The following is a 25,273-nucleotide window of genomic DNA, read 5'->3' as shown; positions in this document are numbered from 1 at the left end:
CCCTAGAGAGAGGTCTAATTTAGCATTTTTATCTTTCTTGTATTTAGTAAGCAAAGCTAAAACTTTTGAAATTGCCAAGCTTGCTGAATCTGCAGTTAGCATCCAATGCAGTTTATAGATTTACTTTATTTTTTTAAATAAATCCATCCCGCATCAGCACTTTTCTCTCAGGCCAACCCAGCTCTGAGAACAAAAATAAGGAGATAAATTAAGTAAGATGCTAGGGTTGTTTCTATATCTACTCCCATTTTCTGCAAAAAGAAGAAAAAGCAGGGAGAATAACACTCTGCTTTAGGCTCATGTTTGATATCCCCTCTCAGGCAACGCTGCTGCCGCTGAGATGCTTTAGGATCTCTTTACCATCTCTCTTTCATTGAAAATAATATTGAAGCATCCAGAAACCTGAATGAGGGCTCCATTCTAGAATAGGAAGACATTCCAGAACAGGGACCTATGACTGCTCTTCCTCCAAAATATAAATGGCTGGTCTAAGCACACTTTTGTAAAAGAATATATAATTTAATGTGTACGTAATCACATCCAAACCATGTTTGGAGGGGGTAGAATGAAATAGTAGGGAAGAGGAACTGAAGGGAGCATGGAATCACAGCAGGGAGTTTTGTCAGTTTAGAGTGGGGGGTAGATGGGATTAGCTGGGTGGGAATGGGTTTAGGGTGGAGATTACTAGTTCTAATCACATTCACGTCAGACACAGCTTTTATGTTTTCATTGTTCCTCAATTAAACACTCTTGTCTGTTATTAACCCTGGGAAAATTTAAATGAACCCCACACTTAGAGGCTTGAACCAGGCAGAAGGCCTTCTTGGTGGTGGTGACAGCCCTGTGGAACACCCTCCCATCAGATGTCAAGGAAATAAACAACTATCTGACTTTTAGAAGACATCTGAAGGCAGCCCTGTTTAGGGAAGTATTTAATGTGTGATATTTTAATGTATTTTTAATCTTTGTTGGAAGCCACCCAGAGTGACTGGGGAAACCCAGCCAGATGGGCGGGGTACAACTAAATTATTATTATTATTATTATTATTATTATTATTATTATTATTATTATTTATTACTTTCTGTTTTTAATCTGTTGATAGCTGCCCAGAGTGGCTGTGGAAACCCAGCTAGATGAGGCGGGATATAAATAATAAATTTATTATTATTATTATTATTATTATTATTATTATTATTATTGCTATTATTCTGCACCTGCAGAGTGTTTTTTAGCACACAGAGAACTTCGTTAGGCAGGAAGTACTTACACGAGTTTATTAATTTGGAGCGCCGCCGTTTGATGGTTTCTGCTGTCTCTAGTAGTTTCTTCTCTCTTTCAGGGAATGGAAAACATCAAGATGTGAATAGTATACAAATATGAGAAAAATCAATAAGGTCTACAAAGAGGGTAGTATAACCTGAGCGTTGGATCTCATCAGTTACAGCTAGCATTTTAAACGCTGGGGTCATAGCCTACATTGCCTACTCTCGCTGAGGAAAATGGCAAGGCAGAAACCACAATAAAGCTTCTTCTTGGAAGTTTGTTCTTCCAAGGAGCATTTGGCAGATTTCTTCAGGTTAATTTATTGTTAAGTTGTGGGTGAACATATCAGACAACACAGCGATTCTTCAAGCAGCTCTTCTTTATTCAGATGCCAGAACAGAACTGAACTGAGGAGCTCAGTCAGCCTGCTTATATAGAGCTCCAGAACAACGTAACTGTTGCAACTTTCTAAAACTATCCAATCACTGAACATCACTTTCAATCCTTCATTTGCATACAAACTAGCCAATCACTGAACGTCACTTTCGATCCTTCATTTGCATAACTATCTACAGTATCCCCCTGCTGGCCCAGGGTGAGAACTTCAGTACATAACATTTATCTTTACAACAACTCTGTGAGGCAAGTTAGACATGCCACAGCCCCACATCCGGCCTCAATCTTAATCCGGCCTCTGTGGCAGTTTATCTCCTGGGGTAAAATCCTAAAAAAAAGCCCAACAACTTTGGTCAGCCCTCACGCATGTTAATTTCATCAAATCTGGCCCTCTTTGGAAAAAGTTTGGGCAAGCCTGCCCTATACAGAAGGGGGAGCTTTCCACAGCTCACATTGGATTGACCTGGAAATAAGCTGAGCTTTTAAAATTGCGTAATTGGCTGGGAAATAGGTCAGGCTATCTGAATTCAACCACTTCACGCCCTGCCCCACCCAGCCCCAAAGCTGTCATTTGCAGCCACAGTGAATTCATGGAGGCTTACAAAACTGCAATATCCTCACTGCAGATTATGGTTTCACATCTGCAGCCCAAGGGGGATAAAGAGCCCGCAGAACCTCAAAACATTTCTTGAAGCCCCCCACAAGCAGTGTAGTTCAGAGATGCTGTCTCTTCCCCTGAGCAGTTCAATAGGTTGGCAGCCTGCTGGAGCTTCTCTTAAGTTGCTCTAATTTCAGGTCCTTTGCAGGGTCTCCTCAAACTGTGCAAAGCTGTTGTTCTTGAGGGTGGATTTTAATTTGCGCTGGAGAACTTGGGGTTCTCGTGAGGTTCCCCTCTTCTTTGAGGTGAGCATCAATGAGCTCCTGAATCCCATATCCAAGCTCAGCAAGCTTTTCCAACATCTCTTATGTTTTATTTACAGACCTCTTGAGGGGTTGAGCATAAATATTGGGCTGGAATGAACCATATGGGCAGAAGCATTTTGCATACCTGAACTGGGGGTGAAGGCAATTAAGTATTTCAGGGGGGCTTAATTTATTTGTCCAAGGCAGGTCACCCAGTCAGCTTCATAGCCGAGGAAGGATTTGAACCTGCATTTCACTAATTGGAAACCCAACATTGTAACTGCTGATATACCACACTGGTTCTTAGTTCCTGTGACATAGCGTGAACATTCAGAAAGCACTAGAAGGAATTTAATTCCACTGTCACAAGAGGCTGTCCAGTGGCTCAGTACAAAAATGCTTATGGGAAGAGACTCACCCAAATTTCACTCTGTCAAAATGGTCTGATTTTTCTTTGTGTGCAGGGGCTTCCTCCTTTGACGAGATAAGAGATGCTATAAACTCTGAAAATGGAAGAGATAGTGGTCTTATTCCAGAAAAATTAAGTGCTGAAGTGCTTGTAATTCAGTCACAACTTCTCAGCTGCAAAAATGGAAATGTAGCTCATTGCACCAGGTGGAGAGAAGGACTATACAGTGGTACCTTGGTTTACGAACTTAATCCGTTCCAGAAGTCCGTTCTTAAACCAAAGCGTTCTTAAACCAAGGCGTGCTTTCCCATAGCAGCGGGGGACTCAATTTACAAATGGAACACACTCAACAGGAAGCGGAACATGTTCTGCTTCCAAGGCAAAGTTCACAAACCAAAACCCCTACTTCCGTGTTTGCAGCGTTCTTAATCCAAGTTGTTCATAAACGAAGCTGTTCTTAAACCAAGGTACCACTGTATACTGCAGGAAAGAGCCAATGGGAGGACAACATGTCTCTGTGCATGGAGATACATGGTGTGTCTGTTCCCTTTCAGTGGTCAGTCCCCCACAGGGGGAAAGGCAATATGTTTTGCTCTCAATACGACTGTCTCCAAGAGCAGTGTTTTGCATCTCTTCTCTTAGGTGTGATCCTGCACTGCAGAGGGTTGAACTAGATGAACCTTGGGTGACCCTCCCTTGAGGTGTCTACTCAATGACACCACAGATGTGGTAGCCCTCCTCCTGTTCCATTTGCTCCTAATTTCATGGGAGGCACAGATTTTGCCAAGAGTCTTGCAGTCCACGACAGCCCAATGTAAACAGCACTGTAGTGGCACTGGGACCTATAGTTATTCCCACATCACTAAGATGGTGCACAAAATATCTCCCCATGTGATTCAAGTGGCTTTCGTGGTTCCAAACCACTCACAAGGGCTTCCCAGTTTATTATCACAAACGCTACCTGCTATCTGCACAGCATCATTTTAGTTTCTGACCATACTTCCATTCCTTTTCATGCTTTTCTTGATACAATGGTACCTCGGTTTTTGAACGCCTCCGTAGACAAACATTTCGGAACTCGAACGCCGAAAACCCGGAAGTAAGTGCCTTGGTTTTCAAATGCGCCTCAGAACTTGAACAGGAAATGTGGCTTCCGTTTTGAGTTTTCGGTATTAAGGCTTCCACTTTCGGTTTTTGAAAGTTTCGGAACTCAAATGGACTTCCGGAACAGATTATGTTTGAAAACCGAGGTACCACTGTATTTATCTGAAGTCCAGTTCCCAGCATTAAGCACACAAGATGACCCTGCTGGGTTATATCATGTCCATCTCATTTTCCAACTATGCCTAGCCAGATCCTTGCCGGAAGCCCAAAAGCAGAGCATGTGGACAACAGAGCCTCTCTCTGTTCCAGTTCTCTGATACTGATCACTCTATCCTCTGTGAATCTGCCAAAGGCAGTGACCATCAGCACTGCTATACGATGTGCTAAAGGCCCGTCCATGGCTTAGAGGGTTTCAAAAGTGAAATCTAAAGACAGATATATATCAATGATCAGTAGCCATGGTAACTAAATGGAACCTCCATGTTCAAAGACCGTATACCTCAGATTTTCAGGTGCTTGGGACATAGTGAGAAAGTCTGTTGCTTACATGCTCTGCAGAAATCTAGCTGGCAACTGTTGTAAACATGATGCTTGATTAGACGGATATTTGATCTAGTCCAGCAGGACTCATTTTATTTTATTTAAAGTTGGGAGCTGGCTTTCAGATACAGTGGTACCTCGGGTTAAGTACTTAATTCGTTCTGGAGGTCCGTTCTTAACCTGAAACTGTTCTTAACCTGAAGCACCACTTTATCTAATGGGGCCTCCCGCTGCCACCGCACCGCCGGAGCACGATTTCTGTACTCATCCTGAAGCAAAGTTCTTAACCTGAAGCACTATTTCTGGGTTAGCAGAGTCTGTAACCCCAAGTGTATGTAACCTGAAGCATATGTAACCCGAGGTACCACTGTAGACTGATGTTAGTCTATAACAGGTCTGCTCTCCTTCCCTGGGGGGCGGTGTTGCGGACCGGCATCTGGGACCCCCCAGTGACCTGGCTGGAGGGCCACCCACGTCATGGGTACTCCCAGCCATGTCAAACCCCCAGCCGTCCAATCGGCACAGCTGGGGGCGTGGCTGGGGGGCAACCTCCTTTCACTTTTCTTGTCATTTTGATAAGGAACAGGGATTAAAAGTCGCTCACCTAATTCATTGTCCGTTGGTATTGAGATCTTTCTCAAACCCTGCCGATGCCAGTCTTTGCTTTTAGCCCGGTGTTTGCTTAGCACTTCCTGTTTCTTGGAACTGGATGTTGGTTCTTTTGCGTCTACACTTTTATTTGGACAACTAGTACATTTCTCTAAGGGTAGGTGCCTGGCTCCGCCTTCCTTTCTGGGAAGCACAGGTGGGACTGTGTCCTCTGCATCTCTCTTAGCATCTTCTCTCTGGGACTGCTGCCACCACTGTGGCCCTTGACAGGCAGCCTGTTCTCTGCATGGGTGTCTGATAGTTGGTGGAGATGGAGGGCCTTGCTGGAAAAAGTGTATTGGGTTGGTGAAAGCTATAAGTGAAGGTTGCACTGGACTTCTGGCCTCTGCAGCTTCAGACATTTTCTGACTCCTTACTGAGGGATGGAGGCTGTATTTATTTGATGACTTCCCATCGCATATATCCATAGTATCAGGAATGTTGCAGGAGGAGTCTTCCACTGGCCCACTGTTTCCCGAAATGCCAACATCTGGGTGTATCTCCATTAGTCTGGATGCTTCGTGTATATTCCTGCCCTTCTGGCCTTGTGAAGTACCTGCCCCTTCTGAATTGGCCAACTGTACAACAGGGAATTCTTCAACTCTGCTGTCTATGTTTGGAGCCTGGGCAAGCTTTTCGGCTTCAGCAGCATAGGATATGGTCTGAGAGATGCAGTCGGCAACAAACACACAACCACCCCCATCTATAGAGTTAACAGGTAGAGTAGACTCTGGTGCTTCAACTGGTTGTTGGGCAAACTGATCACCATCAGGAGCTGGAGGCATGTTGGAGCTGGAAGCTGGATGTGGAAGCTGAAGGTCCCTGTTAAGAGCAAAGGCTGTGGGGTTGGAGTTAAACTCAGGAGCTACAGATTCCCTGGTTTGGCTAGAGTTTGCTAGTTGAATGGGGTGATCGGCAGGAAACACCGAATCAGAATGGAGTGGATGTGGCATATGTTGGTTGGAACTGCATTCCGTCACTGGGGGCTGATTAAATAGTTCATTGTCTGGTGTTGGGACTGAAGACTGTGGCGCCTTAACGGCAGTGGACTTTGGGGCTAAAAACTGGCAAGCTTGACTGGGAGAGGGCAGTTGTTCTAGGAGCTGACTGGGTTGACTGGGTCCAAGAGCAGGAGTGAGAGGATGAACAAATGTGTCTGCATTAGGTGCAGGGCTTAAAAACTGAGCAGACTCACTGTAGTCTGACACAGTTGTCATGAGCTGATTTAAGCGGCTGGAAGCAGGCTCTGGAGGAATGGCCTGATCCGAGGCAGGTGTTGGGGTCAAAGGCTTTGCTGGCTGAGCCACATCTGAAGTCTCCGTGTTGCCACCTTCTGTTCCATCCTCTTCAAGAACTAATGAACATGGTGACTCACTGATTAAAGTTTGTTGTTCCATGCAAACTGTATCTCCTCCTGCTTCCTTTTCTGGAATCTCAAGGCTCCTCATTGGGGTTTCCAAGTAACTTATGGTAGTGTCTTGTGCCTGGAATGATTCTGGATCAGGGCTGAATTCTACACTCTGTCTGTCTGTGTTGGACAGACCCTCCTCTGATGGTATACTTTGAAGGATCTCAGAAGCAGTACCCTGAGCAACGTCATATAAGTCTTTACCAGATATGTCATTTTTGCTGGAAGCCCATATGTCTGCATCACTGCTCAATACTTCTCCACAATCCATTCTGTTCAGCTGACATGGCTTAAGCAGATTCTGGTTTTCTGGCTCTTGTGTAGATTCTGATTCTTTACATGGCACAATAGTACCATCTCTGGCTCTCTTGCCAGCACCTTCCTCCAGAGAATCTGCCTCTGTTGAGGTCCCCAGTGATGAGGCAGTGATATGGATTTCACCATCAATAGGGTGATCCACAGGCTGAGAATCATACAGATAAATCTGTGAATCAGGCGTTACTATTAAATCTCTACAGGATGGCGGTCTTCCTTCGCCATCAAGACTCACAACACTTGTCTCTTCACCACCATATTCGCTGTCCTCTCTTTCAATAGCTCTTCTGTCTTCCTCAGGGGGTTGCTCACTGCCTTGGCTATTATGGCCAGCTTGGTCAACGATGCCAGAGGATTCCAGTTGTCTAGAATCATGGCATGTTGGAGCCTGTGTCCTTGGGCTCTCACACACTGGGATACCTTCAGATATCGACATAGCTCTTGCCTTTGCTATTTGTGGATTACCAGAGTCCTGCGTCCAGACTGACTTTGGACCGTGATTTGGAGATGAGAGCTCCTTGAAAGTGAAATTAGATGCTTCAGCCTCAACCAAAGAACAGTTCTTCTTTAAATCAGGAAGACCCAAGTTCTTTTTCAGTGCATTTAAACCTAGTGGAGCAGTTATCTCTCTCTCTATCCCTTGCTTTGATGCTTGACTTATCTGCACACAACAGTCTTGTTGTTCCTGACCTTTGTGTCTCAATTCTAGATTATTCTGCTCTGTTTCCACCTTTTTCTCCATTCCCTTCCATTCCAGGCATTCCTCATTTAGTTCAGTGTCTACCAACTCTGGTGGGTCCAATTCTGCAGTCCCTGACTCCAATGATTTTGATACCTGAGATGATTCTGCTTCATCACAATCAGTAGCATGCTTTGTTTTCACCGTCTCCTTTAGTGAACGAGTCTTGCTTCCTCCTGTGCCATCCTCCTCCTCAAGATGGAGGACAGTGCAAATAAATGAATTTTGTCCCGATTCTTCCACTTCCTCTCCTATATCTGAATTACTGTCTACTCTATTGGAGTCTGGCAGAGACAAAATTTCTTTAGGCTTTGGTTGTTGCACATCATAATGGATTTTCCCACCCTTAGAAAATTCAAAACTTGGCTGGAAAAGTGCAGAAGATTTCACACCCTCTCTTTGTCCCTTTAACTCTCTTACTTTCCCCTCTTCATTCACTATGGAGGTATCTGGGTGCATCTGGCCAGCTCCTTCGGTCTTAGAGGACATCCTCTCATCAATCTCCGATGTGACTTCCATATTTGGCATATGGTTCTTGTCTAGTTCATATTGAGACTCTAGTTCCGATGAGTGATTTTCATCTGATCTGCCTTTGGAAGGCTCAGCATTCTGGTGATGCTCTGAAACATCATGACTCACCAGGGGACAGTCATAGGCTGATTCCTCACTAGTAGAAAAAGTGCCTGTTGAATGTGTTTCCTCACACAGTGTCTGAGAAAATGCATCACGAGGGTTCAGAGCTTGGGGAAATCCAAGAACAAAGGTTTCACCTTTTATCTCTCCCACCGCGACCTCACTGGGAATACTTGAGATCTGTTCAAGAGTTGCTGTACTGAAAAGGGAAGATTCATGATCACTTAAGGAATGAGCAGCTTCAAGTTCTCTCTGACGGGAATCCAAAGGGGCCTCCTTGTTATCCTCCAAAGTGACTTCTTGTATATTGAGAAGATTTTCTTGCTCGGAAAATCCTCCCCAGTCCTCTGGATCTCTCTGGCCTCTTTCTAGTCCCATGGATGTCTCTCTTTCCACAGGGCTAGGGAATCTGCCCCATATCTGTTCTTCCATGACAAAGAGAAGTGGCAGGGCTTGAGAAAAAGAGTTCTTTTTATCCTCTGCTCTCACTGCCACCCTCTCTTCAGAAACATCGCTCCTGGTGAAAAATTCTGTGACATCATGGTGCCTTCTGGCTGGTGCAGGATTAGACGATTCATTGAATTTGTGGGTTGCTGAGGGGAAAGGATCTTCCCCTTTGATTTTTTCAGACTCCATCAGTGGCACATCCTGAAAATCAGAAGAAGAAGAGGAAGAATTACTATAAGGCTATGGCTGACCAGGAAATGTTACACTTAAAAGCATTCAGCCACACACCTAATCAACAGGAAGTAGAAGAAGAAGAAGAAGAAGAAGAAGAAGAAGAAGAAGAAGAAGAAGAAGAAGAGCAGTCGGAGGGGAAAGGTGGGCAGACAACTTGCATTCAGGTGTGTAAAAAGAAATGAAAAGAAAGAGAGCAAAGAATGTGGACTCCAACTACCTGAGGCTCAAACTACCTATTATGCAGAGTTCAATGATTCTTTCCTTGACATATTTTTCTCCCCAGCCAAAACAAGCTGCAAGTCTGAACAGAAGAAGGGTGAGCTCCTTTCTCTCTGGTAACTTCCCAGCTTAGAATCATCATTCCAAACTTAAAAAACGCATTGGGAATAATGATTCTAACTTTGTTTTACACCCATGGAAGGAAAGATCCAGAGAGGCTAAGGAGGAGATCACCTATTTCAACCCCTTCAATGACAATCTTGAGTTGCAGACAGCTGGAGAGGAAGGTCTGTCTCTGCACATCTTTTCTCCAGTCAGGATGCTTTGGCTTAAAAGCAATAAGGATGAAAGAATCATGGAACTCTTTCAGAATCAGGTACTTGCTCTGCAGTCTCAGGTTTCTTGTTTGAAAAAATCTTAAACATACATGAGCATTTATTGAAATCTCAGAAGCCAGAAGGATGGCTGAATTACGGTTTCTAGTAGTTGGGGTGCTGCTTCCACGAGCCTTGCATAGCTCTCTGTCCTTCCCCCAAACCAGATAAATTATGTAAATTCACACAACTTGCATTATTCAGAAGGGTCATTCCACATCAAATCAACGTAAAAAACAGGGGTTTCGCCACCCACCGTCTCACATTTTGATGAAACTTGGTGTACACCCTTCCCTTATGGTTGAAAGAAACCTCCTTAATTTTTTTCCCTCTATCTCAAACAGTTTTAATTTTATAACACTTCAAAGTTTCGTGAAATCTGTGTTTCTTTCCCTCTTGAGATCCTCGGCCTTGTGTGCATTTTATTTTTTCCCTCCATAACCAATGATCAGATCTCTTTGAAATTTTACACAGAGATCAATAACATGATGAGCATTTCAGGAAAAAAATACACCAGCACACAAAAGATTTTATAAATGCCTTAAAAAATGTATAAATGTAGCTTTTTCGGTGGAAAAACTAGGTTTAGAAAACCTAAATTTTCAGCGTTAGGGCACAATGCAATCAGAAGTTTTCGATGGTGAAAATTTTGCAAAGACATGCTCTTTCTCAACAAAGAATACAATTTATGGGTCTCTTATGTCTTGGAACAAAATTTTAGGGGGAGGCCATAACACCACCACCAGGGACACGGGTGGTGCTGTGGGTTAAACCACAGAGCCTAGGACTTGCCGATCAGAAGGTCGGCGGTTCGAATCCCCACGATGAGGTGAGCTCCCGTTGCTCGGTCCCTGCTCCTGCCCACCTTGCAGTTCGAAAGCACGTCAAAGTGCAAGTAGATAAATAGGTACCACTCCAGCGGGAAGGTAAACGGCGTTTCTGTGTGCTGCTCTGGTTCGCCAGAAGCGACTTAGTCATGCCGGCCACATGACCCGGAAGCTGTACGCCAGCTCCTTCGGCCAATAAAGCGAGATGAGTGCCACAACCCCAGAGTTGGCCACGACTGGACCTGATGGTCAGGGGTCCCTTTACCTTTACCTATAACAACACCAACAACAAGGTAACAAGAAACAGCCACAACTTGGATGGCTTTAAAAGAGGACTAGACAAACGAATGGAGGAGAAGGCTACATCCTGTCAGATGCCAGTTGCTGGGAATCAGGTCCAGTTTTCTGGCTTCCAGTGGGCACCTGGTTGGCTAGTGTAGAAAGAGGATGTGAGACTAGCATGGCTCTTATGTTTTTAGGAAATGACCAGACATTGAAAACCCCCAAGAGGCATTCCTAAGGAAAGGAGAGACCTGCAACACTAATCACTGATTCTCAGGAATTCAGCACTACTCCAGAAATGGAGGCCAGATCCACATTCCTCATGCAAAACCAACTTCATTTGAAAAGACCGTCAGAGACATGAGGAGGCAAAACTTGTAAAATGTTCAAGTTTGCCTTAGCTTCTCTGTTGAATAGACTGTTATGTGACTCTCCCAAGCAGTGACAGGTTCCAGGAAGCACAGTGCTTCGCCATGTTTGGTTTCCTTCGGAAAGAGGTCAGTTGAGGTTTATGATGCTTAGTAACATTTGTCTACAAATAAAGAGGATGAGCATAGGTGGAAGCAGAGTTTAAGCACTCCAAGACACCAAGTTCTGCTGCTTCACATCAGATCTCTAGGCAGAAGCAACCAGCAACTCAAAAATGCTGTTAGCTTACAAAATGCAAACTTAGCTCTCTGTGGGCTCATCCACACTTCTGCATGCCTAGAAAGCTTGGGTCTTGCCTCTCGACCTACTCCTTTCACAGAGAAAACCCATTCTTTGGTGCTAAATCACAGCAAGCGTCAATTCAGATAAAACCTAGCAGGACCAGATAAGCCCTGTCTCTCATTCAAAAACTGTAGTGCATGGTTCATTTTACACAGATTATGTCATCCTTATGGCAAGGTAGGTTGGAGGGCAAAAGCATGACCCCTCCTTTCAGATATTTCCTAACCATTCAGAAGATTTCAGGAAAATTGCCTAGCAGATCCCATGGAAACACACAACAGGAAATTTCTGACATCAATTTGAGATACTTTATGGGAAATGATTCATAAATGGAGTAAAACAAATAAATATCACCGGATGTTAATACTCCATCAGGTCCAAAACACTAGCCCAATATTGCCTCAAAGTGGCCCACCGGGATCATTGTTTTCATAGAAAACGGATAGTAAACGTAACCATTTTTGCACCGGCAAACCCAGCTTTGCTCTGGGTGAAGTTGTTGCCGCTGCTGCTGAGTCAGGCTAGAGTTCTGCAGAAAGGAAGTGTAAGCCTTTGATTTAATACTGGAGTATTAGGTCATAGCTGAGATTAAATCAAAACAGCATAGATGCCAGTCAGTATGACCTCCTAAGGCAGGGGTCAGCAAACTTTTACAGCAGGGGGGGCGGTCCACTGTCCCTCAGACTTTGTGGGGGGCCAGACTATATTTTGGAGGGGGGGGGAAATATGAACGAATTCCTATGCCCCACAAATAACCCAGAGATGCATTTTAAATAAAAGGGCACATTCTACTCATGTAAAAACACGCTGATTCACGGACCGTCTGCGGGCCGGATTTAGAAGGCGATTGGGCCGGATCCGGCCCCCGGGCCTTAGTTTGCCTACCCATGTCCTAAGGGTTGGGAGCTGCACTTTACTAACACCCATTTTATACATGTTTAAAGTCTCACTGGTAATAAGAAAACTGTGGCGGTTCTAAAGCCTTAGGAAATTCTACATACAATGTTTCTGTTTATTTCATTTATTTAAAGAATACTCTGCATGAATTTTGCACACCGTTTAGAGAACAATAAAACACAATAGGGAATCAATGGGAAATTACAATGGCTCACACTTTTTCCTTTAAGCTGTGGCTGGCTCTCTCTCCCCCCCCCCCGCCCTTTCCTGTCAATTGCAATTCAGAAGGGAAAAAATGAGGGTAATCAGCTGGAGGAAGATGATGCGTGAGAATGACCCTGCAAGGATTGCTCCTGCAGCCTCTTGCAACACAGGCAGCTGTAAGGGCATGTGGCTCAAGAGGGGAGATAATGGGGCTGGTGGCAGAGCCCAGGCTTATTTTCACTGGAAGGGGGAGCACAAGGCTGAATCTAACCCCCCCCACCACTCTGAGATTTTACTACTCTTCCTTTCTGTTTGCTTGCATGCTCAGCTTCATCCAAGCCATTATAAAAATGCTTCACTGTGACTGGAAATTATGGTGGAGTAAAAGAAATTATGGTGGAGTAAAAGGGACGCGGGTGGCACTGTGGGTTAAACCACAGAGCCTAGGAGTTGCCGATCAGAAGGTCGGCGGTTCGAATCCCCGTGACGGGGTGAGCTCCCGTTGCTCTGTCCCTGCTCCTGCCAACCTAGAAGTTCGAAAGCATGTCAGAGTGCAAGTAGATAAATAGGTACCGCTATGGCAGGAAGATAAACAGTGTTTCCGTGCACTGCTCTGTTTTCACCAGAAGTGGTTTAGTCCTGCTGGCCACATGACCCGGAAGCTGTACGCCGGCTCCCTCGGCCAATAAAGCAAGATGAGCGCCACAACACCAGAGTTGGTCACGACTGGACCTAGTGGTCAGGGGTCCCTTTACCTTTAGGATATGTAAAAGTTCCAGAAAAGGAGAAACCACTGTGTCTGGCTTAGCCCACCAGTTCCCCAGTGAGTGGGGTTGGGATTTCTGTGTGTGGCTATATCCCTGCTCCATCATCTCAATCTCTCTCATTGCACTCCTCTTGCGGAGCCTTGTGCAAAGCTAAAGGACTGAGACCATAGTCCTCTTCTGTCCCATGCATGACACAGAGAAGGGCAAGTGAAGCAATGCTTTCACTTCACCCTAGACTTCCTGGAAAGGAAGAAATGGCATCACCGCCTCCTTTCTTGGGCACCCTGTGCAAAGTGGTCTTTGCTGGCTTGCTGTGCGCCTCCTCTTTCTCACAGGGAAAGAGGAAGAGTGGGCAGCAAATTGACACGGAATGATGAGCCCTCAGAATGGTGTTTATTGTGGGTACCACATGTGTCTTTAGTGGTGGGTTTATTCTGCTTTATTAGGACTCATCCGCACTGGAGTTGAATGTGGATGTGAAGCGGCATGAATGGACACAGTCTTAGTTGTTCTGTCATGGTTTCCTAATGCCACCACATCACTGCTGTCCAGGGAGACTATAGCACAACCACAGTCGGACCAAAATCAACCCCAAATATTCATGGTATGAAAAGTTACAGAATTTCAGCAGGCTGTTGGAGGATTTGCAGCGCTTAGTATCACTGCCTGGCTATTCCAGCAATTGAATCTGTGTTGGATCCAGGAATAGAGCCTACCCTCTCAAACTCGTAACAATGTACTGCACAAATTAACAGTTAGGGTAATGTCAGGAAAACAGAATAATCTTAGTCCCAAGAAGGGGAGATCGTGTGCATACACATCCGACACTAGAATTACAGGGAGAAGGATTCTGGCCTAGGAGTCATCCCAGGATGCTTGCTTTTCAATTGCAAGAAATTGTTCTTAACGAGTCAGTAAAGGTAAAGGGACCCCTAACCATTAGGTCCAGTCGTGACTGACTCTGGAGTTGCGGTGCTCATCTCGCTTTATTGGCTGAGGGAGCCAGAGTACAGCTTCCGGGTCATGTGGCCAGCATGACTAAGCCGCTTCTGGCGAACCAGAGCAGCGCACGGAAGCGCCGTTTACCTTCCTGCCAGAGTGGTACCTATTTATCTACTTGCACTTTGATGTGCTTTCGAATTGCTAGGTTGGCAGGAGCTGGGACCGAGCAACGGGAGCTCACCACGTCACGGGGATTTGAACCGCCGACCTTCTGATCGGCAAGCCCTAGGCTCTGTGGTTTAACCCACAGTGCCACCTGCATCCCAACGAGTCAGTACTCTACCATGAATTCTCACCCCACCCCTCCCTGACACAGACACACGTGATCGGAGGTATAGTGCACTTAAGCTCAAGTGCTATTTGTGTGAACGTGAGTGTGTGGCTGTGTACACGTTGCTAAGGTCTCGCCCTGCTTCAATATGGGTGAATGAGGGCAGAACCAGTTAAAACCTGAAGCTTTGAAGATGGTTCTAGCTGTTTGTTCTTCAGGGAGAGATGATGGAAGCAGAGGACGCAGTCGTTTGCCAGGAAGGAGCTGTGAAACCTCACTTGTTCCTTCCTTCTCTCCCTCCCTCTCTCCCTCCCTCAACACTTCTTTCGGTTTAAGCCAAACCCTGTCCTTGGAGTTCATTAACCAAAGGGTGTGGTTTCACATATTGTATTTGTTACTTCACATTCCACACCGCTACCTAAGCTCCACCCTTGCAATTCCCTTTATGGTTTTTTTTTTTGGAGAAAGGTAACCTGCATTCAAATGTTTTCAAAGCAGGCTGGTTGCCGTGTAGCTTCATTTCTGAATCGGACAACATTTTACCCTGTTCAAAAGTCTCACACTCATGCAAGTGAAATATGGTGAGCAGGTCATGAACTAAAAATGAACCTGACAGCCAGAAGGCCTGTAAAACCAGGGGTTTTTTTCCAGCCGGAACTTGCCAGAACTCAGTTCCGGCATCTCTCAGGTGAGCACCATTGCCATTATAAGAGAACAAGGGAGGTGTTAAAGGTGAGTTTGGTGTACCTCTTTTTCTAGAAAAATAGCACTGAGTAAAACCAAACTTAGCACAGCTCAGCTGTCATCCATTCCACTCGCACTGTGTTGCCCAGGAAGATGAAGGGCTTAATAGGGAATAAAGAGGATATACAGTGGTACCTCAGGTTAAGTACTTAATTCATTCCGGAGGTCCGTACTTAACCTGAAACTGTTCTTAACCTGAAGCACCACTTTAGCTAATGGGGCCTCCTGCTGCCGCCGTGCCGCCAGAGCACAATTTCTGTTCTTATCCTGAGGCAAAGTTCTTAGCCTGAAGCACTATTTCTGGGTTAGCGGAGTCTGTAACCTGAAGCTTATGTAACCTGAAGCACGTATGTAACCCAATGTACCACTGTACTTTGTGCAGAATAATACTTTGTGCATTTGTGCAACATTTTAGAGGATCCAAAACACTTCACATGCACAATCGCAGTAATTGTACAGAATATCTAAGCCTTCCCTTGCACTGCCAAAAGAAAATTCACAGTCCAATCCTAGCAATGTTTACAGAGAAGCAAGTTCCACTGAGTTCAGTAGGATTCACTTCCTTCCTAATATGTATGCTTACAATGTCAACAGGGGATGTGTGAGGCGGCCCTGCCTTGCCGCCCCAGGCTCCTTTGGGAAGGGCAAGATATAAATGCAATGAATAAGAATAGCAGCCTCATGGTCAGAGCTCTGGGTCGGGCCCCACCTTGCTCCGAAGGGTCCCTGCCTCAGACCCCGCATAGGAGCAACATTTGGAAATCCAAATATTCAGTCCTCCCATTGACTTTCATTGGGAAAATCAAGACAACAATGAACTGCTGGTTTTTGCAATTGGTACATGACATTTGGGGAAACTGTAGCTCCTCAAGGGGGGATTAATCCTGCAAATTTCCAGACAGGTAGGCCCAGCTGTGTCCCCCCCCCCCCCGCATGACCTCATGCTTCCTGAACTCCATGGTTGGCCACCTTAGCCTCTTGGGAATGGGAATCTGAGAGCTAGCTGGGGGGGAAATCTGCTGCATTACCACTGTTTTGCCCTTGTTGCCTGATAGCTGGGACATGGCTGCCCTCTGGCCTGAGTGAGATTGACCGATGAAGCCTCTTCAAGTGCTGGAGCAAATTGTTGATGGTGTAATGCCCTGTTACTTCCCCCCATTCAAAGTCTTCTTGCAGTGATGGCAGATATCAATGGTGGGATCCATTCCCACCTTGCAGGAGACCCACATCATGCTCTGCCGCTTGTGTGGAGAATCAGGCTGGTGGCTACTCTCATTCTGGAGGCTCAGCAGAGGACCAGTGTAGGGCTTAGTCACGGGTGTGTGTGTGTCATCACAAGACCATTGGGGTATCCCCTGATGGCACTGGAGAGGGTCCCAGCTGCTCCACTATGCTCTTGACAGAAGCACTGTTGCCTGCTGTCCATCAGTGGGTCAGGGTGAGGACCCCTCTTCTCTCCCACCAATGGTCCTGTCAGCTTGCTGCTGCTATTGCTTCCTGCCTCCTGAAACAATCTCCTGGCAGCTGGACCACTGGCCTTTCAGCCTGACTGGGCGACAAGAGTAAGTCTGGCCACTGGTGACGATGTAACTGGCAGCAATTCTGCCAACTCTGGCCATGGTGGCAACAATGACATGGAAGCTTCATAGAAGAATCCATAGGCTGTATTCATAGAATCGTAGAACTGTAGAGTTGGAAGAGACCCGGAGGGTCATGTAGGTCAGGCATAGGCAAACTCGGCCCTCCAGATGTTTTGAGACTACAGTTCCCATCATCCCCCTGACCACTGGTGCTGTTAGCTAGGGATGATGGGAGTTGTAGTCCCAAAACATCTGGAGGGCCGAGATTGCCTATGCCTGATCTAGGTCAACTCCCAGCCATGCAACTAAAGCATCCATGACAGATGGCAATCAAACTGCTTTAAAGTTCTAATGAAGGAGAGTGCACCACCTTACGAGGGTTTCCAAGGTGGGCACAGCCCTCTGTCAAAATTTTGGATGCTGGCTGCCATTTTGAATCAAGATGACATACCAAAACGTGACTTTGGCCCAACTTTGTCCATTTCCTGACACAGATTTGGCCAAACTTGATTGAGTTTTCTTTCTCCCCTGCCAACAGGCTGGTTCACACACTTGATGATTATCTGTAGCATCAGGTGAATAAGTTGCCTTTCTTTCTTTCATAAAAATTATACATGGCTTGATTTTTTTATTTATTTTTAAAAATCCTTTCAAGATAAAGATAAAAAAGGAAAGCAAGAAAAAATTACAACCCTACTTTAAAACATACAAAAGTGAAAATACTAAAACATTAAAATTACCTCAACTTTCTATGCATCTGCGTAGGCTTCTTTAAGGAAGAATGTTTATGGCAGGCACCAAAAAAAGAGCAGAAGGAAGGCGTCTGCTCAATAAGGAGGGAGTTCCAAACCTTTTACAAATGCAGAACGGCTATTTATGTTGCACTTGTAGGAATGCCAATCAAAGAGGTCAAGTGGGCACATGTGGGACAATGTGATGTCGTAGGTAAACTAGTCCCCAGTTGTTATGATTACATATGCTAATACAGTCATACCTCAGGTTGAATATGCTTCATGTTGATCGCGTTCAAGTTGCGCTCCGCGGCAACCCAGAAGTAACAGAGCGTGTTACTTCTGGGTTTTGCCACTCACGCATGCGCAGACGCTCAAAATGATGTCACGCGCATGCGCAGAAGCAACGAAAAGCAATGCGTGTGTGCGCAGACGTGCCATCGTTAGTTATGTTTGCTTCTGGATGCGAATGGGGCTCCGGAACGGATCCTGTTCACATCCCAAGGTACCACTGTAATAACACCTTGAAATTGGCCGGGCAGCAAATCAGCAACCAATGCTGAGCACAGCTGTTATATGTGACAGGGCCTCACTCCTGTCAGCAATTGTGCTGCAGCATTCTTCACTAACTGAAGCCACCTGATCAAGCGCATGGGAAGCCCCACATCAAGCACATTGCAGTAATCCATTCTTTCAGTGAGCGACACATGAATTACTGTGGCTAGGCATTTGTGACTCAGCCATCACAAATCACCTCACGTCACCTCAAATGCCGTGTTTTGCATTTCACACATTCAGCTGCTAGTCATCCTGTAGTGATAAACTGTGCTTGTGAAATCGCAATAGATCAGGAGCCTTGTGGACAATCCTTTTGTGTGTGTAATTCAGCAATAAACATGTTCTTTACATGTCATGGCTGCAGTTGGAATCTGCTGAAGTGGATAAAGATCACTAGCAAAATATGTGCCATTATGATTTGAGGGGGGAGAAATGGAAAAGAGGCGTATCATCCTGGGCCCTGGAAGAAAGGAAAGGAGGAGACACAGAGACTATGGAAATGACAGATCACGATCCATCAGTGCTTTTAGCCAATGAGTGAAGTGAAGAGCTGCAAGGGATAAATGAGTTATTTGGACACCAGGTAATATCAATCCCTACCGGGGTCCTGCTCGGCATAGTTCATAGCTTCTCTGAGTTATTCAAGCCCCTTCGCCACAGCAAGGCAGTGATCCATGAAGCAATCCATATAGTTAAAGCTATGGTTTTCCCAGTAGTGATGTATGGAAGTGAGAGCTGGACCATCAAGAAGGCTGATCGCCGAAGAATGGATGCTTTGGAATTCTGGTGCTGGAGGAGGCTCTGGAGAGTCCCATGGACTGCAAGAAGATCAAACCTCTCCATTCTGAAGGAAATCAGCCCTGAGTGCTCACTGGAAGGACAGATCCTGAAGCTGAGGCTCCAAGACTTTGGCCACCTCATGAGAAGAGAAGACTCCCTGGAAAAGACCCTGATGTTGGGAAAGATGGAGGGCACAAGGAGAAGGGGATGACAGAGGACGAGATGGTTGGATAGTGTTCTCGAAGCAACCAGCATGAGTTTGACCAAACTGTGGGAGGCAGTGGAAGACAGGAGTGCCTGGTGTGCTCTGGTCCATGGGGTCACAAAGAGTCGGATACGACTAAATGACTAAACAACAACAACAACAACCAGGGTCCTACCAGGGCCATATCTATAAAGGTGCAATTGGAGTAATTGTACCAAGAGACAATTGCTTTCTGGAAGCAGCTCTGGAGGTAGCAAAAGAAACACTGTAGTACAATGCCCACAACCCCCACCTCCTTAAAGGACACCATGGTCAATGGTATTGAAAGCCACTGAGATGCCAAGAAAAACTAGCAAGGTCACACTCCCCACATCACTCTCCGGAGATAGAATTCTATCCAGAGATAGAATTTCAATCCGTGACCACTGAGATCTATTCCACGTTATCAGCACTCTCAGTAATAATAATAATAATGATACTAATAATAATAGTAATTTATTATTTATACCCCACCCATCCGGCTGGGTTTCCTCAGCCACTCTTCCAACAGAATATTAAAATACAGTGGTACCTCAGGTTACATATGCTTTGGGTTACATACGCTTCAGGTTACAGAAATAGTGCTTCAGGTTAAGAACAGAAATCGGGCTCCGACGGCGTGGTGGCAGCAGGAGGCCCCATTAGCTAAAGTGGTGCTTCAGGTTAAGAACAGTTTCAGGTTAAGAACAGACCTCCGGAACGAATTAAGTACTTAACCCAAGGTACCACTGTACAATAGTCTATTAAACATTAAAAGCTTCCCTAAACAGGGCTGCCTTCAGATGTCTTCTAAAAGTCTGGTAGTTGTTCTTCTCTTTGACATCTGATGGGAGGGCCTTCCACAGGGCGGGTGCCACTACTGAGAAGGCCCTCTGCCTGGTTCCCTGTAACTTGGCTTCTCACAGCAAGGGAACCTCCAGATGGCCCTCAGCACTGGACCTCAGTCCTTATGCCTGCAGTACATATTACCAACTGAAGGGATATAGACCCCACGAGCTACAACACCATTGCTAGGAAGCTTCAAGAGATCCAGCATCAGTTACACTTGCTGGTGATCTGAGCTGCTCCTCCAAAGCCATCCTGTTGAATGCTCAAGGCCTCTCGTTGGCATGAAAATGCTTCTGGAAGGAAGCGTGAAGAAAGCTGCTAGGCCTCTTGCCCAATATACACTCTCACATCATGTCTTGTCTGCCTCAGGAGCCTGGCATGAGACCCAGACTTGGTGGACCAAAGAGCAGCAAAAGTCCTTCCAGCTGTGATACTTAGCATGTAGAGAGCACCTTCAGGTGTTCAAAAGGCTTCAAGTGTATGATTACCTTGCTGTAATCATTACAACACTCCTACAAAGAAGGGCACTATCAATCCCATATTGCACGAAGGGGGCCAAGGCAGATAGTAAAGCTACTCTAACAACTCATGCACACTTAGCTTTGCTCCACATTTCTAGGTACAGATCTGTGCTTTAAAGCTCCCTGCCTGAGTGCTTTTTTTGTGGGAGGCACTGCTTTCCTCACAAAAGCTTACTCATTGCAACTGAATCAGTGCAAATGGCAATCTGCGGAAAACCTGAATGGCCACTTGTTCCAATTCAGCAGTAAAGAGCAGCTTTTCCTTGAGGAAAGTGGCAGGGGTGGGGGAAAGTACTCAGACATGGACCAGGAAAGCACAGGCTTGTGCATGTGACACACGGGGCAAAAAGTGAGTGTGTAAAGTGAGTTTATGGAAGAAGTGAGCTTTGAAGTATGGACATAGCTCAGTGTCTTAGCCACAATCGTATACAAGCCAAGTACCATAAGTGTCTGATTTGTTCACTAGCCTCTAGCACCGTGGGCAGCTGGATTTTGCTCACTAAATTCTTAACCCCTGCTCAGCAAAATGATGGAGAATGTTTATTTTCCAACTCAAAGCAACCTCTCTTACTAAAATGCAGGTTAAAAAGCACCAAGTGGATGGATAATTAAACATGCTGTGTCCGTTCAAAATGTTTCACATACATTATTTCAGCAACACTTAACAGCACCCTGTAAAGCTTGCAAGTATTATTTTCCCCATAAACACTGAAACAGAGACAAGGAAGGCTTACCTGAGCCTATCTAGTAACATTTATGCTAGAAGGAGGATTTGCATGATGGGTTTTCCGGTTCATAGCTGGACCAGAAAGCACCAGGACTTGTTCTGAGTGCTATGATGCTAATTCTAGTGATAAATTATACTTATCATGTATATAAGCACATTCAGGGGTTCAAAATGTTTCATTGAAGTAGCAAAGGCTTCTTCTGAGTATTATGAAGCATAGCTTAGCCATTGTGCTACAGCTGTTGTCCTAATGCCTTGCCGGGTCAGACCAAAAGTCCATCCAACTCAACAGTTTGTCTGCAACAACCACCAGGCTCAGGCAAGACATAGAGATATGGCCTTCTCTTCTTATGTATTTCCATCAGTGGGAAATACTTATAGGCATGTTGCTCCTGAACATGAGGTTTCCCATGCTTATAAGAAGCACAGAGTTCTTCAGTATGCAACTCACACCCTGTACAAAGCAATTCACTCAAAATCTGAGACCCCAGCCGAGTAATTCAAAATACTTGTTACCTTCTTTGGCCGCCTCCAATAGCAATCCATCCTGTTCTTTGTTCCTTTGTATCCCATTTGCTCTAATCCAGTAATGCACACAAGCCACACACACACAATGAGGTCTATGAGGACTCCAGAGGACTTCCCCTTGCCCCTAAGCAAGGGTTTAGTGGCCAGGCCTGCATCAGCGAGACAGTCTTACTCCACTGCTTGGCAGAGGAAGGGGGGCTTGGTAGTTGATGCAAGCACACGGGGTTTTGTACGCAAGGTATCCGTGAGTGTGGCTCCTGGGGGTCCTTCAGGATAAACCAAGAGGAAGCCTGGGAAAGGGCTCGTAGCCAGCAGAATCTTCAGAAGCCACCGTTGCGGAGTTGTTCTCTCCCCCGTCTTCCTGCATCACATCCGAACAGGGAAATAAAGGAATCCAGCTCTGTTTGCTTACAGCTCCTTCTTGAGCCACTCCTTCATTGTGCCTGAGCGGAAGCCAGGACATTGGGCAACTCCGAAGGTCGAGTCTAAACACCAGCAAGCTATGAGTAAGTTGCATTAAAAGTATATGCCATTTCTATTCTTGGAGGGTTTTTTCCTCCTCCTGTGACATCATCATCAGCATCAGGAAATTTCACCACACTGAGCTGCACTCCACGTTTGTGGCTGCAGCAGACGGTGGGGGAGGGGGGAGCACAGGAAAAAGAACAATTGGTTGGTAAATAGGAAACTTTCCACACTGAATAGGGAATGAGCAAAAAGTCACCCAGTTCACAATTTGAATATAATCTGTGCTTCTGATCAAAATACACAAACTGAAATGAACTTTTGAAAGTAGGACTTCTTCCAGTTTTGCAGTGCAGCTCTCCAAAGTGTGGAAAAAATATACATTGAGGGAAAGTCTGTACAAAAATACACACATTACTGCAAATAATGCACAATATTGCATTATATGCTGGGAAATTGCTTGCAAAAATGCACAAAAAGTGTGCGAATTTTCATGTGAACTTTTTTTTAAAAAGGAACAAATAGCCAGCTGATGCAGAAATGGAAAAATGGGAAACTGAAATTGAGAGATTCGTCAGTTTCTGCTGCTGAAGCCAGCCATGAACGGCCTGACATTGACTTGCAAGTCTTGTTCACCATCACTGCCTGTTGCATTGTGCAGAGGCGACACACACACTGAAACTCCAGGCAGCCAACACCGAGGTCACCAAGATGCTTTGGAACACAAGCATCACTTGCCTGCAGAGCTGGTAGCCTCTCACCCTTTTTCGAACACCCTCCCCTGGGGAGTGTTTCCCCAGCCTCCTCTCCTCTCCCCTCTTCTTGGGAGTCCTCTGGACGGGCAGCTGCTTCTGTCCCTGAGTCTCTGAGCTGCCTCTGCCCCAAAGAGAACATGGAGTGCAACCATTCGCCTGCAGAGCTTGTGGCCAGGGCTGCTGCAATAAACAGCTGTGCAAGCCTTTGAGAGGCAGAGACATGAGAGGGCATCAGAGGAGGGAGGGAAGGAAAGAGGGACAGAGGCCAGTGTTGCCCACGGCACCCCTGACCATCATTCAAGGCACCCCAGGGCGCCACGAGACACTGGTCGATAACCACTGACTTAAAGGTGGACAAACGCTGGCTCCCTCGGCCTATAGAGCGAGATGAGCACGCAACCCCAGAGTAAAGGTACCCCTACTAGGTATAGTTGTGGACGACTCTGGGTTGCGCGCTCATCTCGCTCTATAGGCCGAGGGAGCCAGCGTTTGTCCACAGACAGCTTCTGGGTCATGTGGCCAACATGACTAAGCCACTTCTGGCGAACCAGAGCAGCGCACAGAAATGCCGTTTACCTTCCAGCCGGAGCGGTACCTATTTATCTACTTGCACTTTGATGTGCTTTTGAAATGCTAGGTTGGCAGGAGCAACGGGAGCTCACCCTGTCACGGGGATTCGAACTGCCGACCTTCTGACCGGCAAGCCCTAGGCTCTGTGGTTTAGACCACAGTGCCACCTGTGTCCCTCAACCACTGACTTAGGGAAAAGCATTCAAGCAGCAATTATCTTCATGACAACCAATCAGTCTTCTTAGCAAAATGATTGTGCACTCTCCCTGCTCCACCAACGGGACCCCCTAGATCAGGCGTGATGAACCACCTGTCTAATGGGTGAGTACAGCCCTTCAAGAATCTCTAGCCAGCCTTGGCAACTCTCTCCAAGCCACACTCCCCTCTCCTCAGGCCATGCCCCTCTCTGGCCCTGCTCAAGTGCTTTTGCCTGTGCAGAATGCATCCTTGGGCTGTGGCAATGCTTTTTCCTTGGCTGAAAGGCACGTGGCGGTGTGTGTGTTTGTATGTGTTTACATGCGTGCACACCTCTGTTGCATGGCTGGAATGCAGCCCATGGTACGAAGGCAAAAGATCTTTCCCTTGCTTTGCCCACCTTTGCCTCTCGCCTCACCCACCAGCGGCATGCAGCGCATGATGGAATGCAGCCCTCTGGCTGAAACACCCCTGCCAGAGACCAGGGTGTTCTCTCCTCCCTCAGCATCCCTCAGCTGGGCTCTGGGCAGGGCATGCTTCATCATGACAGCTGGAAGGATAGTGATTTATTAAATGTATTTGGCTGATCATCAAAAAATAATCTAGGTGGCTTAGAAAGCAAAAAACAAACACCATACGTACAAAACAAAACACAAAGTATAATGATTAAGACGGTAAAAACCAACGGCATAAAGCTTTCCTTCCAGCGGAGACGGAATAAAACCATGCACAACTCAGCATAAAACCACATAAAGAGTTATTTAAAACCACATTTTTGAAAGCGACAGTGCAGGGTTGATTTTAAAAATGCAAACTTGAAAGGCCTGGGTAAATGAAGTGAATGAATAAGAAGATGAAGAATGTCTTAGGTGGCCCTCCCCCGGGGAGGATGTTCCTAGTGATGTTAAATTCCTGAGAATAATCTTTTGTATTATTCTCGAGAATTTAACATCACTAATTGTTCCAAAAGGAAGGTGCCACCACCGAGAAGTCCCTCGTTTCCCTAGCTATCCACCTCACACCGCTTGTCAGAGGACTTCAGGGATGGGAAATGCATTTGGCCTGTATTTTAGTCCAAACCAACCTAACCTGCACATCCTTTCCCAGTAAGCACATTTGCCATCATATTTTATAACGCAGCTCTACGGCCAACCAATATGCATAAGAATGCATTGTTTTAACGACCCCCTCTCCCAAATGCATATATTAGACACAATGGTGTATAAAATGTCAATATGTTTTTTTTATATAAAATTTTTATATAAAATTTTTTATTGGTTTTTCACAGTTTTTATAAACACAAACATTACACAATACAATACAAACAAACAATGGGCTGCATCAATAGGAGTATAGCATCTAGATCAAGGGAAGTAATAGTGCCACTGTATTCTGCTCTGATCAGACCTCACCTGGAGTACTGTGTCCAGTTCTGGGCACCACAGTTGAAGAA

General features: G+C 45.7%; 1 protein-coding gene across 2 annotated transcripts in view; it reads right to left on the bottom strand.

Moving 5' to 3' along the window:
- Window positions 1-25,273, bottom strand: part of LOC310706929 (uncharacterized protein) — a 65,256-nt gene that overhangs the window by 21,869 nt on the left and 18,114 nt on the right. Inside the window, exons 1-4 of one of the 2 annotated variants that reach the window (XM_083503308.1) lie at window positions 21,824-22,511; window positions 5,221-9,007; window positions 2,982-3,066; window positions 1,269-1,333 (exon numbers count right to left, since the gene is read on the bottom strand). In XM_083503308.1, the coding sequence (XP_083359434.1) occupies window positions 1,269-1,333; window positions 2,982-3,066; window positions 5,221-9,007; window positions 21,824-21,880 (3,994 nt within the window). In that variant the 5' untranslated portion in view covers window positions 21,881-22,511. Of the gene's footprint in view, window positions 1-1,268; window positions 1,334-2,981; window positions 3,067-5,220; window positions 9,008-21,823; window positions 22,512-25,273 lie in introns of those variants that run through there. The other variant, XM_083503309.1, reaches the window with a different exon arrangement.

The sequence above is a fragment of the Podarcis liolepis genome, assembly GCF_965112155.1.
Source record: "Podarcis liolepis genome assembly, chromosome: 5".
Lineage (NCBI taxonomy): Eukaryota > Metazoa > Chordata > Lepidosauria > Squamata > Lacertidae > Podarcis > Podarcis liolepis.
This window is presented reverse-complemented; position numbering and strand designations above follow the sequence as displayed.